Source organism: Mandrillus leucophaeus, unplaced genomic scaffold, assembly GCF_000951045.1.
Source record: "Mandrillus leucophaeus isolate KB7577 unplaced genomic scaffold, Mleu.le_1.0 Scaffold476, whole genome shotgun sequence".
In the NCBI taxonomy this organism is placed as follows: Eukaryota; Metazoa; Chordata; class Mammalia; order Primates; family Cercopithecidae; genus Mandrillus; species Mandrillus leucophaeus.
Window position 1 is genome coordinate 678,628 of NW_012105098.1, and position 15,646 is coordinate 694,273.

At 36.1% G+C, this 15,646-nt stretch overlaps 1 protein-coding gene across 1 annotated transcript in view; it reads right to left on the reverse strand.

The window, feature by feature from the left end:
* LOC105550314 (O-acetyl-ADP-ribose deacetylase MACROD2-like) overlaps nucleotides 1–15,646 on the reverse strand; it is a 1,021,967-nt gene that overhangs the window by 207,334 nt on the left and 798,987 nt on the right. The window contains exon 4 of the mRNA XM_011995206.1: nucleotides 7,534–7,650. Within this exon, the coding sequence (XP_011850596.1) occupies nucleotides 7,534–7,650 (117 nt within the window). The remainder of the gene's footprint in view (nucleotides 1–7,533; nucleotides 7,651–15,646) is intronic.

Consider the following 15,646-nt stretch of genomic DNA (forward strand, 5'->3'; position numbering starts at 1 on the left):
CGGATGTCATCACTAGTGGAAAATGCTACAAAGGAAAAGGAGAATGTGTCAGAGTTCTCTTCAAAAAAAGCCCTAATCTGTGACCCAAATGGATGCCTGTGTTGTATAGCCAAAAGAAATCTTAAGGCAAGGGTGCTACTGAATTCCACCACTCTCTAGGGCCAAGGCCCTCACACTTGAGCACGCAGTAGAGTTACTCGGAGAACTTGTTAAACCACAGGGTTTCTGAATCAGTAGGTGGGGGGTGGGGCATGAAAAGTTTTATCTAACAAATTCCCAGGTGATGCTGCTGCTCCAGACACCACGTTTTGAGAACCACTGCTCTGGTTTTTAGAATATTTCTGCCCTTATTTCCACATTCATCATGAGGATCACTAAGGAGATTAAATGCATGAAACTGCTTAATATAAATGAAAAGGGAGGCAATTACGGAGAAATAGATTCAAATAAAACCTGAATTCCTTAAGCACTTAAGGAAAATGAGCCAATCAGAGTTGATTTTAGGAGGAACAATCCCATCTTCAAAAGGAAGATGATTTCATGATCTTCAAAAGTAGCTTTTCTCTTTGTGTAATATAAGTCATTTAATTATGGAAGGGGCTCATGAGGGCCCTCAGGTCTTCATCAAAAGCTGGCAGAGTCATACTCCTAGCAGCATGCCCACTCCACCGCTTTCACAATCAGACACCTGCTGGGAGAGCCCATGATGGCTGAAATCAGGTCACCCTTTGCAAAGGACTAACTCAGAACCATCTTATGAATTACCTGCTCTAGAAACTGCATTTCCTGTGGACTGCAGGCTCCTTTTCAGCACACTAGCTAACACCACCGGAAGAAACAAGGAACAAAGGTTTGCTTCCTAATACTCTGGTGGTTTAAACTTACTCTCCCTTCAGAGACTTGACTTATTCACTTCCCAGATCTAGCCCTATTGGGAAAAATCACCATATTTTTCTAGGCATTCTTTTCAAGGTGGCCTTATTATTTGAAAGATTTGAAAGGTTTCAGATCATCCTCCCAAGGTAATGTTCTCTTGAGGCAACAGAAGCAAGGATGTCCCAAGGAATAGAGGGTAGGTATTTTAGTCTCACCTTTATCAATTTTGATCTGAATAAGTAACATCACATTTAATAAAATTCAATACTTAGTCTCTCTCAATCTCACCTTTCTTACTTTATAAAAAGTGAAGACTGGCCGGGCGTTGTGGCTTGTGGCTCACTCCTGTAACCCCAGCACTTTGGGAGGCCGAGGCGAGTGGATCACCTGAGGTTAGGAGTTTGAGAACAGCCTGGCCAACATGGCAAAACTCCATCTCTGGTAAAAATACAAAAATTAGACGGGCATCATGGTGTATGCCTGTAATTCCAGCTACTCGGGAGGCTGAGGCAGGAGAATCGCTTGAACCCGGGAGGCGGAGGTTCTCCTCAGCCGAGATCGCACCATTGCGCTCCAACCTGGGCGACAGAGCGGGAATACCTCTGTCTTGTGGGGGAAAAAAAAAAAAAAGAAAGAAAACTGCCACAGACCAGGGGCTGACAAACTTTTTCCGCAGAGGTCGGATAGTAAATACTTCAGGCTCTGTGGACATAAAATCCCTGTAGCAACAACTCAACTCTGCCACATGAGAGCAGCCATAGACAATATGTAAACAAATGGCCACAACTATGTTCTAATAAAGCTTTATTTATAAAAACAGGCAGTAGGACTGGCTAACACCTAACAGAGACTCCTTTCACAGCTCAGGGATCCTTAGCCACCATGATGCCTCTAATATGGATTTAGTTTGTTAATGGGAGCAACAGATTTATTTTCCCTGTACCTGTATTTCTCTGTGTTGGAAGAAAATATTACTTGTCATGTCACCTCCTCATAGGAATTTCAAAAGGACTGATGAGCTAGTGTTTCAAAGTACTATGATTTCTTGATAAAGGGCAGAAGAGAAGTACTAATTATTATCAACAATATATTTTAAGCTACTATCATCTGATTATTATTGCACCTGGGAATAGAATGTGAATTCTGGTTCATACCACTCATTCAAACATATTATGGTACAGTCTCTCACCTTAGAATTTCCCTTCAAATGATTAATGAAAACCTTGAGTTAGTCAATATTACCCCCTGATGCCTTCCAAAGATTAAATAAAAGAAATAAAAGAAACAGATTCCACCATTTCATTTATACAAGTTTAATATTTTTCCATTTATCTTTGACGACTATTCAGCCCTGAAGCCTAAAAATGAAGCATTCTAAAGAAATAAAATAGACATGTGAGCTATGCTGAAAACCATCAAATAAGGGTGATATGGTTTCTTTATTTTTATTTATTTTTTTCCTCCTTAGGAGAAACTCCATTAAGAGTAAATTTTGGAGACAGGAGACTTTGGAGTGTATATATGTTAAAATACATTTTTTAAAAACACAGTGGATAATTGACACTGATTTCATAATTTCTTATGAATATTAGCATAATTTTTCCTTATATTCCTACTACCAATTATCAACCAAGTTTGACACTTTCAGTAACTAATTCATTTGCTAGATATTTCTCTAGTACCTGTGATATACAAGGTAGTCTGTTATAAAGGTGGAAAGTTTGCATATCTAACAATAAAAGGTAGCATGTGACAAGTGCCCTCAGTATGTTAACGTGCAGTATTCTGGAGTGTGAAGAAAAAAGAAGGCATTTTTAGCTGAGGTGACAAGAGAAGACTTGTTTCATGGCAGAAGTGATATTTGAACTGAGTCTGGAAGACAAGTGAAAGGAGCAAAGAAAGAGCATTATAGATAGCTCAGATACAGACCCCATGGATAGACATAGCATTGTGAGCAATTCATATCGTACAAAAGGTTGTAAGTAGTTCAGTGGAAGGCCAAAGGTAATCAGGCTAATGAGTCTATGTTTAAGGAAAAATCCACTATCAGATTTTGAGAGGATTAGAGTTACATTTTATTCATTCATTCAACAAATATCTTTTGAACCCCTATTATATATCACACATTTTTTTAAGCTATATGAATACAGCAATACATTAGAAAAATGCGGAAAGAAGAGTCTCTGCCCATATTCTGGTAGACAGAAACAGATAAGAAACAAAAGAAATAAGTAAATGAGCAATACATTAGAAAAATGCAGAAAGAAGAGTCTCCGCCCATATTCTGGTAGACAGAAACAGATAAGAAACAAAAGAAATAAGTAAATGATATATTTGAAGATTTAATTTACAGGTAAGCAATTATAAATTTAAAAACTGAAGCAATTATAAATAGGTTGGTTAGGGTGACATCTGATGTTACATTTGAACAAGAGTTTGAGGTAGGTAAGGAACAAGCCATGTAGGTATCTAGAAGAACAGAACTCCAGCAGAGGGAATGCCAGTGCAAAGGCTTTGAGGACCAGGTTCACACAAAGCAGCCTGTGTGAGTTGGGGAAGCATAGAAGGAGATGATGTAGAGAAGTAAATGTTACATCATGTAAAGTCTTGTAGACAATTTTAAGGACTCTGGATTTAAGAAAGTTAATTTACTAGAAATGTGCAGAATAATTGCAGAAGGAAAAGTATTAGAAGTGGAGGCAACAGTGTTTTTAAAAAATTATTTTTCAAGTGAAAAAGTCCTGAAATAATTCACTCATTTGATCCTTCATTTATTCACATTAATTCAGCACATATTTAGGAGACACTATGATTGATATTGACATCGGAACTGACTCAGGTAGACAAATCATGCCCATGTGAAGCTGACTACCTGGTGGAATGATGATAGCATGAATAGAAATGTCCCATATGTCAATAAGCTTCTAAAAATCTATAAAAATTTAAATTGTATTATGAATTCAAAAAATAGCTAATATTGTAGAGAAGATTCCCAAAAGATCCAATTACATAAACAATCCTCCATCTACTTTCTAAGTCATTTCCTTACCAATAGGCTTCAATGAAAAATTGACCAATATTCTTTCTACCCTTAAGATTTCTTTTGAAAAGAATGATTGGATATTCTTAACGTCAAAAAGAAATCATTCAAAACATCCAAGCAGTGAAAAGTAAACTAAATATCTGGGGCTTATCATTCTGCCAATCATGATGAGTCACAGAACACAGAATACAAGCATAATTAATTCAAATACAACCATTTATGAATAGATTAATTTAGCAAGCATAAAACAGGCAAAAACCAGTTCAAAATTATCAAATTTGTCTGTAACCCAGACAATAGCATTTTCCAAACAAATTGCTGATGCATGAAGATATTATCACTTGTGGCTGGATGACTCGCTTTAGTACCCCTATAATGATAAACCTGCTGTCTCAGAGGACAGATAGGAACTAGTCTCTGCTGTCAAACTGTCATGGAATTATTAAATATAGAGAGGAAAAATGACCCAAACAGTATGTAATGAGCTCCCTTTTCATTCTCACTACAAAAGCACATCTGTGGATTGTTAATGACTCTGAAATGGATAAACCAAATTGATGTGAAAGAAAAACAACTCTCAGGGATAGGGAAAGGGAAAATCAACACACACAATGTTTATAAAACATAATTTTAAATATAAGGGCTTGTGAAAGTACTGCGAAATACTATAAAGTGGCATAAAAATGTAAGCTATTAGTACTCATTTTCATATTGCTTTCCTTGCTTTCCTTTATGCTTTTAATATAAATCATTAACCTTTTAAATATATAGGAAGAAACAAGACCTAGTCACAAATATTCCATGTTTATGACTTTTATGAGGTGGCACTGCAATGCCTGTCTGGTAATTTCTATTCTATTGGATGAGTTTTTACTAAACATGCCCTGTGGGCTGCATGCAGTGACTTGAGTATGTGTTGGCTCTCAGGATCTCAGCTCTCATGGATTCTGTAGCTAGTCCTGCCAACTGACTCGTCATTTCTAGCTTCACTGTCCCAAAAGATCCCCTTGCCCCAGGATGCCCATGAAAGCTACACTTCAGTTCAACGTGATGACTCAAGCATTGGAATCCTTCAAGCACAGGTATTGACTTATTGATCTTTGTTCCTCAGTGCCTGGTATTGTGCAAGTCTTCAATAACCTTAAAATAAGATGAATGGCATTCAAAGGAAACAGAATAACTTATTCAGAGGGATGTCAAACAGATACAAGCACATTTAAAAAATTATCACAGTATGAACCCATACACTAGAGCCACCATTTTATTTGGGAGTATTTAATGATTCTGAGTATATTGTTCTTTAGAAAGTTCAGATTTGGAGAAATTTGATTTGTGTTTTAATACACAAAAAAGAAAACAGTGAATCAATAGGAGACTTGGAATACTGCTTGGTTTAAGGACAAATACAAGTCTGAAAACAGTCAATAATCTTGCCATTATTATAGCAGTCGACAACCTTGCTTCTTCTCAGGGCAGTATAAGTTAGGTAAATTATGAATGTAGCAAGGTATTAGAAAGGAAAAGAATCAACATTTTAAAAAATAGCACTATATAATTCTGGAGAGGGAAATCACCGTTAATACACAGATCATGACCTCAGAGTTACAAAGAGAACTGCTCTAAACACCATTCTACACAAAGGGTTTGTTTGACACAAATACATATTCCAAGTAGTAGTGAAGAGCCATTTGGCACATGATTTGACTATTTCACATTAGGTAAAGACACTAACAAGAAAAATAAATGAAAAGTCATTAGAGAAAAAATTAAACAGCATATATAGTTGATATACAATCATGCTTTGCTTACCAACAGGAGTATGGTCTGAGAAATGACTCCTTAGGTGATTTCATCGTTATGCAATCATAGGGTACACTTACACAAACCTAGATGGTATAGCCTACTACACACCTAGACTATATGATACAGCCTATGGCTCCCAGGCTACAAACCTGTACAACATGTTACATACTGAATACTGCAAATAATTGTAACACAATGGTAAGTATGTAAACATAGCTAAACATAGAAAAGGCTCAGTAAAAATATAGTACAGGTTGAATCCCTAATCCAAGTTTTGAAATTCAAAATGCTCCAAAATCTAAAACTTTGTGTGCCAACATGATGTCACAAGTGGAAAATTCCACACCTTATCTCATGTGACAGGCCACAGCCAAAACACAATAAAAACTTTGTTTCATGCACAAAATTATTTAAAATATTGCATAATATTATGCTCATGTTATGTGTATAAGGTATATATAAAACATAAATGAATTTTGTGCTTAGACTTGGGCCCCATCTCCAAATTACGTCATTTTGTACATGCAAATATTTCAAAATCTGAAAAAAAGATCTAAAATCCAAATCATGTCTGGTCTTAAGCATTTTGGGTAAGGGATACTCAATCTGTATTATAATCTTATAGGACCACTGTCATATATGTGTTCCATCATTTACCAAAGCATCACTATGCAGTACATGAAAGTACTTTCACTGAAACCATTATGAACAATATAGGATGCAATATTATATTGATAAAGAAAAATACTGTTTTAATATATTAGTATTTACTACAAGTCCTCAAATTTAAACATACCTTTACAGTAATCTTTAAAATATAACATGCTATTCTCCATTCACACACATCCACAGGAAATTCACTGTTAGACAACCTGTCTATATATAACCCATAGTATCCTATAGGTTGTATTATAAATTTCCATTCATGTTTTCTCCAGTGCTAAAATAAAAACCAAAACCAGCTTCACTTTTACATAAAATGTATTCACAGATCTCAGCAGTATCATAAGAAGTGGGTGAATGCGATAATCGACAAATTGGCATCTCAGTTTCCAGGTCAATGCACACCTGAATGATGCAATGAAACCCTCTACCTCCATCCTCAGGCCCTGAAAATTATGGGATAAAAAAGCTATGACATTGACCAGCTTCTCTCTAAGTATTTTATCCCATACCACGCCACCCAGTTGGTTGAATGACTAAGCAACAAGGTCAATAAAATGCAATACTTCTCTCTATTAAAATATAATGGAAATTTTGACCATTCCACATTCAAAGAGCAAATACATTCTCACACTGACAACCAGATTTCGTTGGCTTTTCCTGAAAGCAAAGTGTGACAGATGCCTTGGCTGTAATTGCCAATCAGCCTTTACATGGCAGCTGAAAACACAATACATCACTTTGATCTCCTTTGCTCTAAACACATCCACAATCAAGAAACCTGAACAAGGAATAAGAAATTGGCATCATTTCCAGGAGCTGTCACTCTGTGGCACTTAAATGCTATAATGTATATTTTGCTCATATTTTTATTTCCCTTTCAGAGACACTCTGTCAAAGATTTGAATAGTTAAACATCATATGTGCATATATACATATATATTATATACACTATGTATATAATATATATATTTGCATATATTTGGAGACATATTTGGAAAGCATGTTTTTATTACCATGTACAAAATCTGAACTCAAGCACATTTAATTAAGTACCACCACTGCCATTTCCTTTTCCATTTATACACTGGATTAAAACAAGACGTCTCATCTGATTTTGAAACAGTATTCAAAACAGTTGTACTCACATTTTGCAGGCAGGTCATAGCCACATGTGATTTTTGCATGTCCAGTATCACAGCCATTCAGGTTACGACATTCAGCTAGCAAACAGGGGCCAGCTGCTCTATGAATACAGCCATCCACTAAGGGAGAAAGAAGAAAGTTAGCTTATATTTGGCATTTGTAAAAAAATGTAAAGCTCAAGATGGGAAGAGGAAAAGAACTCAATTTGTTCTTCCTGTAAATAACCATAGCCCATGGAAGAAAACCCAGGGTGTCCAATGTTTCAAACACTAGCTTATCTGTGTGTGTGTGTGTGTGTGTGTATGTGTGTGTGTGTTTATGTAGTGAACAGAAGTAGAAGGGTTATAGAAGTTGTGTGCTAAACAACAACAGGTTCTCTGGGGTGGGAGAATCCTTGATACGGAGCATATTCCCATTTCAATGGTATAATTCCTTTCCCCATATCCAATTTTAAGCTATTAACTTGATGTCACTGAACACAGGGTTGAGAAGAAATGCTCACACTTGTCTCTCCCTCCCAAGCTGTTATGTGTTGCCTCTAACACACCACAGGTTAGAGAAGAAAAAAGGTCAGGAAGAAACCTAGAAAGGTACTCTGAAACATTTGTGCTCACCTCAAAACTGAAGGAATAGAATTAAAGCTACCAAAATCAAAACTAAACCTTTGAGCAACTTCTCCCTGCAACAGAATGACACAAATATGACTGTGTTTCTGCAGGCTGTCTGACTGGGTGCTGCGCAAAGGTAGATTCGGTCTTGCTTAACACCCATAAGACCACCCCTTACTCTCCCTTGGCGGGGCCTGAAGCAGAACTTCTGTGCTGCTCTGACTCTGACAGAGGGGCAGGCTTTATGCCTGTGACCAGCTTCAGGTCTCATCAGCTCTCTGGCTTTACATCTGGGACCCTTTCACATTGAGGCATCACAAATTACCTTTTGAGAGCACAAATTTGATGTCACTGGAAATTAAAGCTCTCTGTGTGTGAGCGCACAGGTGGAAGGGTACAAGACTAAAAGATCACAGACACATAAATTAGGAAACTGAGAATTTGGGGTTTTGGTTGTTAGTGAACGGGCCCCTTGGACAGAAAAAAAAAAAAAAGCAAGACTGTAAAATAAAGGCAAAGAGAGAGTAATAGTAACTGGGATGTGAAAATAGAATATTAGAAGTCTGAAGACTTCTCCTTCTCTCCACAGTTCGTAACACCATGTAATTGATCTTTGCTCTTTATTATTATTATCATTATTATTATTTTAGAGGAAGCTGGATATGGGACAGGCTATTGGCACTAAGGGAAATATAGACAACCTGGACTTGTCTAATGTCCAGGTTGACTTCTGCTGCCACTGCATGGCAGGGAGGCATCACTTTTGGCCTCGCAAGTGTCATAGGGAAACAAGATTATCTGGGCTTTATTACTTTACCACTTGCACGTCACCAAAGCTTGACAATGAACCTCATCCTCAAAGACACTCACAACGAAATTAATTCACTCCAGACTACACTACACTGCATATTTCACAAAATCTAGGTTGAAATCCAGACTTTAACATTCACCACATATAGGATGCTCCAACCACTGGTTTTCTTGTAAGTCCTTGTCAATAATGGTAGTATCTCACATAGTTACAAAGTTGTGCATTAAATTTGAATAATTTTGTGCATGGAAGGCATTCAGCAAAGTGTCTAGTACAGTGTTACGTGTCCTCTTGGTGGTAGTTATCTTAAGTACTCTAAATCAAAATTTCGTGTAAATTTTGAAATAATTCTTCTTTATTTAAAAGGAAGAAATATAGAGCAGCAAGAAAAACCACTCTTTTCTCACTGTTTATGCACACATGCTGAAACAAATTTTTTTCCCTTACAAAGAAACATTAATATATTGTTAAAATTCTTTCAATTAGCAGTTTTACTTTTTAAATTTATTACATGAAATTATTAACACAAGTTCAAAAAACATGTACACAAGGATGTCACAGTTGTTTACAATAGTGAAAATTGGATCTACTCAGATGTCCACCAACAGAAGCTGGTTAAATAAATAAAAGCCCATCAATGCCATAGACTGTATAAAAGCACTTAAAATGAATAGACCAGCTATAGGTAAACAGAGTCCTTCACATGAAAAGATTTCTCAGTGAAAATGCCAGGTTTAGAAAAGTATATATAGTATGGTTACCAATTTGTTTGCAACATTATACACACAGACATATACATATATATATGTACTGAATATACATATATGGGTATATATGTAATGTAATGTATATATGTAATGTGTGTATATATATATTCAGTACACACGCATATATATGTACTGAAAATACATGCACCTTTGGTGATGTGATTATGAGATGGGAAACAGAGGGTGAGATTACTGTATAGGGAAAAAAATATATCCTAATTTCTTTATATATGAAAATTTTTTACAAGAGCTTAAAGAAAAGTATTTTAAAGAAAACGGTTTTTTCTTGGCAAAGAGATAATTAGTTACTTTGAAACAGATAATGAAAATGTAATTTTCTAGTATACTTAATCATATGCTGTCAAATATCTGCATTATTTAGATTGCACCTTAATGCAGTTTGCAGATATCTAATTCTCAAAATTTTCATGATTATCCCAGTATTCCTGACTGCATTCAGGCAATGAAAGTCTGGCTGAAGAGCTATTTAATAATAATGAATACAGCTTAAATGTACCGCATGCATCAATGTGCTGGGCACTGCGCTGAGGACAACCTTATAAGGTAAATACTAATTTTATCATCTCCATTTCATAGGATCTTAGAAGAGGTTAGTAACTTGCCTACATTCACAAAGTGCTCACAATGTGATTCAAAATCCTAGATTTGTCTGATGCTGCAACCATGCTCTTAACCATTATAAATCACTGTCTTCTCAATTCCTGCATGTGGCATATCGAAGCACTATATATTACATTACTTTTAAATTCCCATCCATTGTATTTATGATTTATAATGTACACACAATCAAATGTACAGATTTTAAGTATGCAGCTTTGACAAGTTTTAACAACTGTGTGCATTTATGTAACCATGATGCTAATAAAGATACAAAACCTTTCCATCAACCCAAAAAGCTACCTTGTGCCCTTTCCATTCAGTTTCCCCTCCCCTCACCCGGAGGGAGTTCCTGTTCTGACTTTGACCACCAGAACTGTTTTACCTGCTATATAACTTCAAATTTTATATACAGATAGAGAGACTGCCTTCTTTCACATCACATATTAAATATTTCTGAGATTCATCTGTGTTGTGTCTATTTAGACTTCATTCCTTTTTATTTCTAATACTCCATTGTTGACTATGCCGTAATTTCTTTATCCATTCATCTGTGAATAGACATTAGATTTCTAGTTTTTAGCTATTATAAATCAATCTGCATACTTGTATAAACCATCTTGTAGCTATATGTTTTCATTTCCATTGGACAAATATCATTGAGTGAAATTACTAGGTAAGTATATATTTATTTTATAAAGAACATAACAGTTTTCCCAAGTGATTACCATGTTACACATAACCCCAGCAATGTGGCAGGGTTCAAATTTTGGCAATCCCTTGGTGTTGTCGGCCTTTTTAATGCTGGTAATTCTAATGACTATAAAGGAGTATTCAATGCACATTTCCCTGATAATTAATGAGGTTAGATATCTTGCCAAATGTATATTGGCCATTCATAGATCTTATTTTTGGAAGTGTCTGCTCATGTCTTTTGCTAATTTTTGTTGTCTTTTCATTACTGAGTTTTGATAAATCTGTTATTAATTCCATTCCAATTTTTAAAATTTCAAATATTTCATTTTTTTTTTCTTAAAATTTCCATTTGGTTCTTCTTCTTACTGTTTTCCTATGACTCCTGAAATTTCCCAGCTCCCCACCCATTCTATTTATCTAGTCACGTAAATTCCTTAACAGATTTGACATAGTTATTTTAATGTCCCTATGTGCCAATTCCATTATCTAGGTCAGCTATGGATCTGTTTGTATTGACTCATTTTTCATTTGACTCTGGGATACATTTTCTTATTTCTTTGCATGTCTAGTAAATTACTGATGGCATATTGAAACTTGTGTATAATATATGGTAGAGGCTTTAGATTCTATTATCTTCTATTATCTTAGAAGATTCTATTGTCTTAGAAGTTTGTTCTAGCAGGCAGGTAAAATACTGTCAGGTAATATGGTAGCTTTGTTAAGGTAGGTCTATTTCAGTTTTTCCTTTAGTTCTACGATAAATCCCTTAGTCCCAGGATGTAGTCTTTACTCCTATCACATGGCCCTTCTGGAGTTTCAATGGAAAACCCAAGATGTTAGCCAAGCCCTCTCTAACTTGGGGAGAACTAAAATTCCAAATTCTGTAGACACACAGTTAAGAAGCTGCTGAATGATTTGTTCAGTTATTTACACCTTCTAGCTTTCATTTTCTTCCTAGGCTTCTTAGACTCTTTCTCTGCATATGTATAGACTCAACCAAGGATTAAAGAGGGATTTATTTGTAGATTTTGGGCTCCTTCATCTGTGACTCTCTCCTTTCTGGCATCTCCTCCTCAATTCCTATTCTGACAATCCTGAATTCAGTCCTGTGGTTTCCCATGTCAATAAACTATTGCTTTCTATTTCAGCCCTCTCAGCCATTTACCACATGAGTTAAGGAGGACCCTCAGGGTCCAAGTCACATGATCTCTTAAATGTAGAACTCACTCAGTGTGGTTTCCTTATTTCATAAATAGAATCCCTTTTAGTTTCAGCCTACTTTTAGTTACCTGCTAGTGCCAATAAACAATTTCTGTTTTTTAATATTTTGTCAAGAATTTAGAATTACTATTGGTACAAAGGTCATCTGATACATGTTACTCTGTCATTATAGAACAGTGGAACTATATACCACATTTTCAATTAGTTAAAACATGATCTCCTATTATTTCAGAGCTATATTTGTGGCCCTTGAAAAGAAAAAGTGTGTGGGAGAAAAGGGCAATGATAATATTAATTGTATCAATTCTATGCTCAAAAGTATGTCTTTGAAAGGCAAAAAGGTAATATCCCTATATGTACAAACTCAATATAAGAGTTTAAAATTCTCTAATATATTGTCAATTCTGTTGCTAGACTTATATTTCTAAAATGTGAGTCTGATCTTAACTACTTCCCAAAGTCATGTTTGTTGTTCTTCAAAACTTACATTGTAAAATACTAATTCCAAATTATGGTATTTAGACCCTTCATAAATGTTGTTCCAACTTATCCTCACAACTCTCATATCATCCTACACTTTCTCCCTTCACATCCTCTGATTTGGCCACACCCATGACCCTGCTATTCTCTAAAGGCACCATGACTTCCTTTGCAAGGTACCCTCTACCCAGGCTTTCTATTCCCTCCCCTTTTCTGCCTAGCAAGGTCTTTCCAATTTTTCAATTTCTAGTTCAAATGTTTTCTCTTTTAAGAAACCATTCACAAGTGGACAAAATAAATGTCTCTTTATGTTCCCATAATATTCTGGTTTGTACCTTTATTGTCATATTTATAAACTGTGTTATAGTTATTACATAAACACAACAGAATGCTTATATGCTAAAAGTCTGTTTTCCTCCTTAGTCTCAGTTCCTTGAATAAACAGGAGGTGGCTTATTCTTTTGTATATCCCCATCTATCTTAATAAATGACTCTGTAACTGCTTAATACAGTTGATTTTGATTCATTTAAATGTGGGAAGAAAAGTAATACAGCTTTTTTTTTTTTTTTTCTTCTGACAATACTGAGGAAATGGTTAGGTCACTCAAATCCAAGGAATTAGAAAGTAAAAAGTAAAGTCAAATACACAGCCAGTGTTGTCATCACAAATCTGGTGATGAGGTTCTATATTAGAAGTGTTATAATTCATTGAATCTGAAAGTTCACCCCCTTCTCCACTCAGGTCTAGTGCAATCTGCAGAAAACCTTGCCTTTTGGTTTCACGAGGGGTCAGAATAAAAAGACAGCAGGCTGAATAGTGGCAAGATGTGGAATATAACACAGTAGCACTTCTCACATCCACCTTGGGGAGGCAGATGCGGAGGAGACTCATGGTTTGCACTCGGGCTGACATAGATCGTCTAAACCTAATCACCACTAAAAAAGAAAAGAAAAGCACCCAAGATCAGAAATCTAAAAGAGGAAAAAAAAGAAAAAAGGCGGAATACAATCTTCTAGAAAGCAATAGGACCATCTATGCTTCTTATCATACCAAAAATATATATCCTATAGGAAAAAAGACAACTAAGCTCCATGAGTAAATAGAACAACAATATATAGAATTTTTCAAGACCACTGTGGCTAGACTGCTGTTTGTTCACCAAAGCCCATTTGGTTTTCTTCCTGGGCTACATTGGCAAGACAGTACTTCCCAACCACTCTTGTAATTTTACGGGGTTGTGAGACTGAGTTCTGTTTAAAGAGTATGAGTAAAAGTGATATAATGATTTCTACAACCAGTCCATAAAAATTCTGCACAAGGTCCTCCACATGACCTTCCATTGTCTGCAGGATGAATGCAGGGGCTCAGGCAGGACACCAATGACCCAGGAGATGGTGCAGCAACCAGACAAAAAGTGCCTGAGTCCCTAAATGACTGTGTGGAACAGAGCTCCACTCCCACTTCCCATACTAGACTGTGAATCAGGTGATAAACCTTTATTATGTAGAACCACTACAATTTGGGGATGTTTGCAACACCGGTTTGCCTTAACGAATACATTCATTTCTGTTGTAAATATCATGATGGCAATTTTTGTTCCGCTGAATCACTGTTATTTTTTTAAACTTGTGCTCATTCCTCTAGGTATGTCTCAGAGTCCTTAATCATGCTGGAATCTGAAGACTTGGTGAGTACTCAAAGCCAAGCTCTCCTACTCATTCAAATAGTTGTTCTCCTCCTTAGTGACTGAAACCAGACTAACAGAAGATTAAAGCAGAGACTTATTAAAGACTGCCTGTGGTAAGGTCAGCTAGTATTTGGGTGAACACTGAGGTCACTCACAGGGCTGCTCTTCGACAGGACTGAGGGGAGTCTAGCTGCAGCTCCTTCTAAAGGCTAGGCTTTCTGCTTTACTGACATACCTGTCATTTACCATCCTGACAAGAAGGCCAAAATGCTTGCAGGCAGGTGGTTAACTAACGCAAGGACTTTGACTCTCTGACATATTTTCTCCAATTATCTAGCAAAGGCTAAATTCAGAGGACTTCAGTCTATTAATTAGGCCATCTTGGTTAGCTTTCCTTAGACTATAGGGTAAAGAATTCCACTGTCTGAGAGTGGGATAGAAAGATAAGTTTCAGTTATGCTTGAGGGGAATTGTTGTCACTTTTGTTCATATTACCTTGGGGCTTAGAGTTTGAAGATGTTATAGAATAGTCTTATTCCACTGTTTAGATAGCTAAAATAAAGGCAAAAGAAATAGGGCATGAAACCACCTCAATTTTTTTTTTTTAACTTAAGATTTATTTTGCCCCAGAGAGTCCAATCTGCCTCTCTGGCATTCCTCAGGTAAAGCTCCTCATTTTATAAGCAAATGAACAAGTTGATGCTGAAAAGAGAAAAAGCAAGCTGCAAAGCACTGAACAGAAACTTATCAGGTACTGTACAGTAGTGAATGTAGAGCTATTAGAAAATAAACATAAAAGAGAACCAAGACAAAGTTCTAAATACAGGTTTTGAAAAACACTAAATGCACCATTTACTGAAATCCAGTTATTTTAGAAATTGGCCCTGTGGTAGTTTTTATTTCTATGGGATCAATGGTGATATCCCCTTTATCGTTTTTTACTATATCTATTTGATTTTTCTCTCTTTTCTTCTTTATTAGTCTGGCTAGTGGTCTACCTATTTTGTTAATCTTTTTAAAAATCCAGCTCCTGGAATCATTGATTTTTTGAAGAGTTTTTTGTGACTCTATCTCCTTCAGTTCTGTTCTGGTCTTAGTTATTTCTTGTCTTCTGCTAGCTTTTGAATTTGCTGGCTCTTTTGTAGTTCTTTTAATTGTGATGTTAGGGTGTTGATTTTAGATCCTTCCCACTTTCTCCTGTGGGCATTTAGTGCTATAAATTTCCC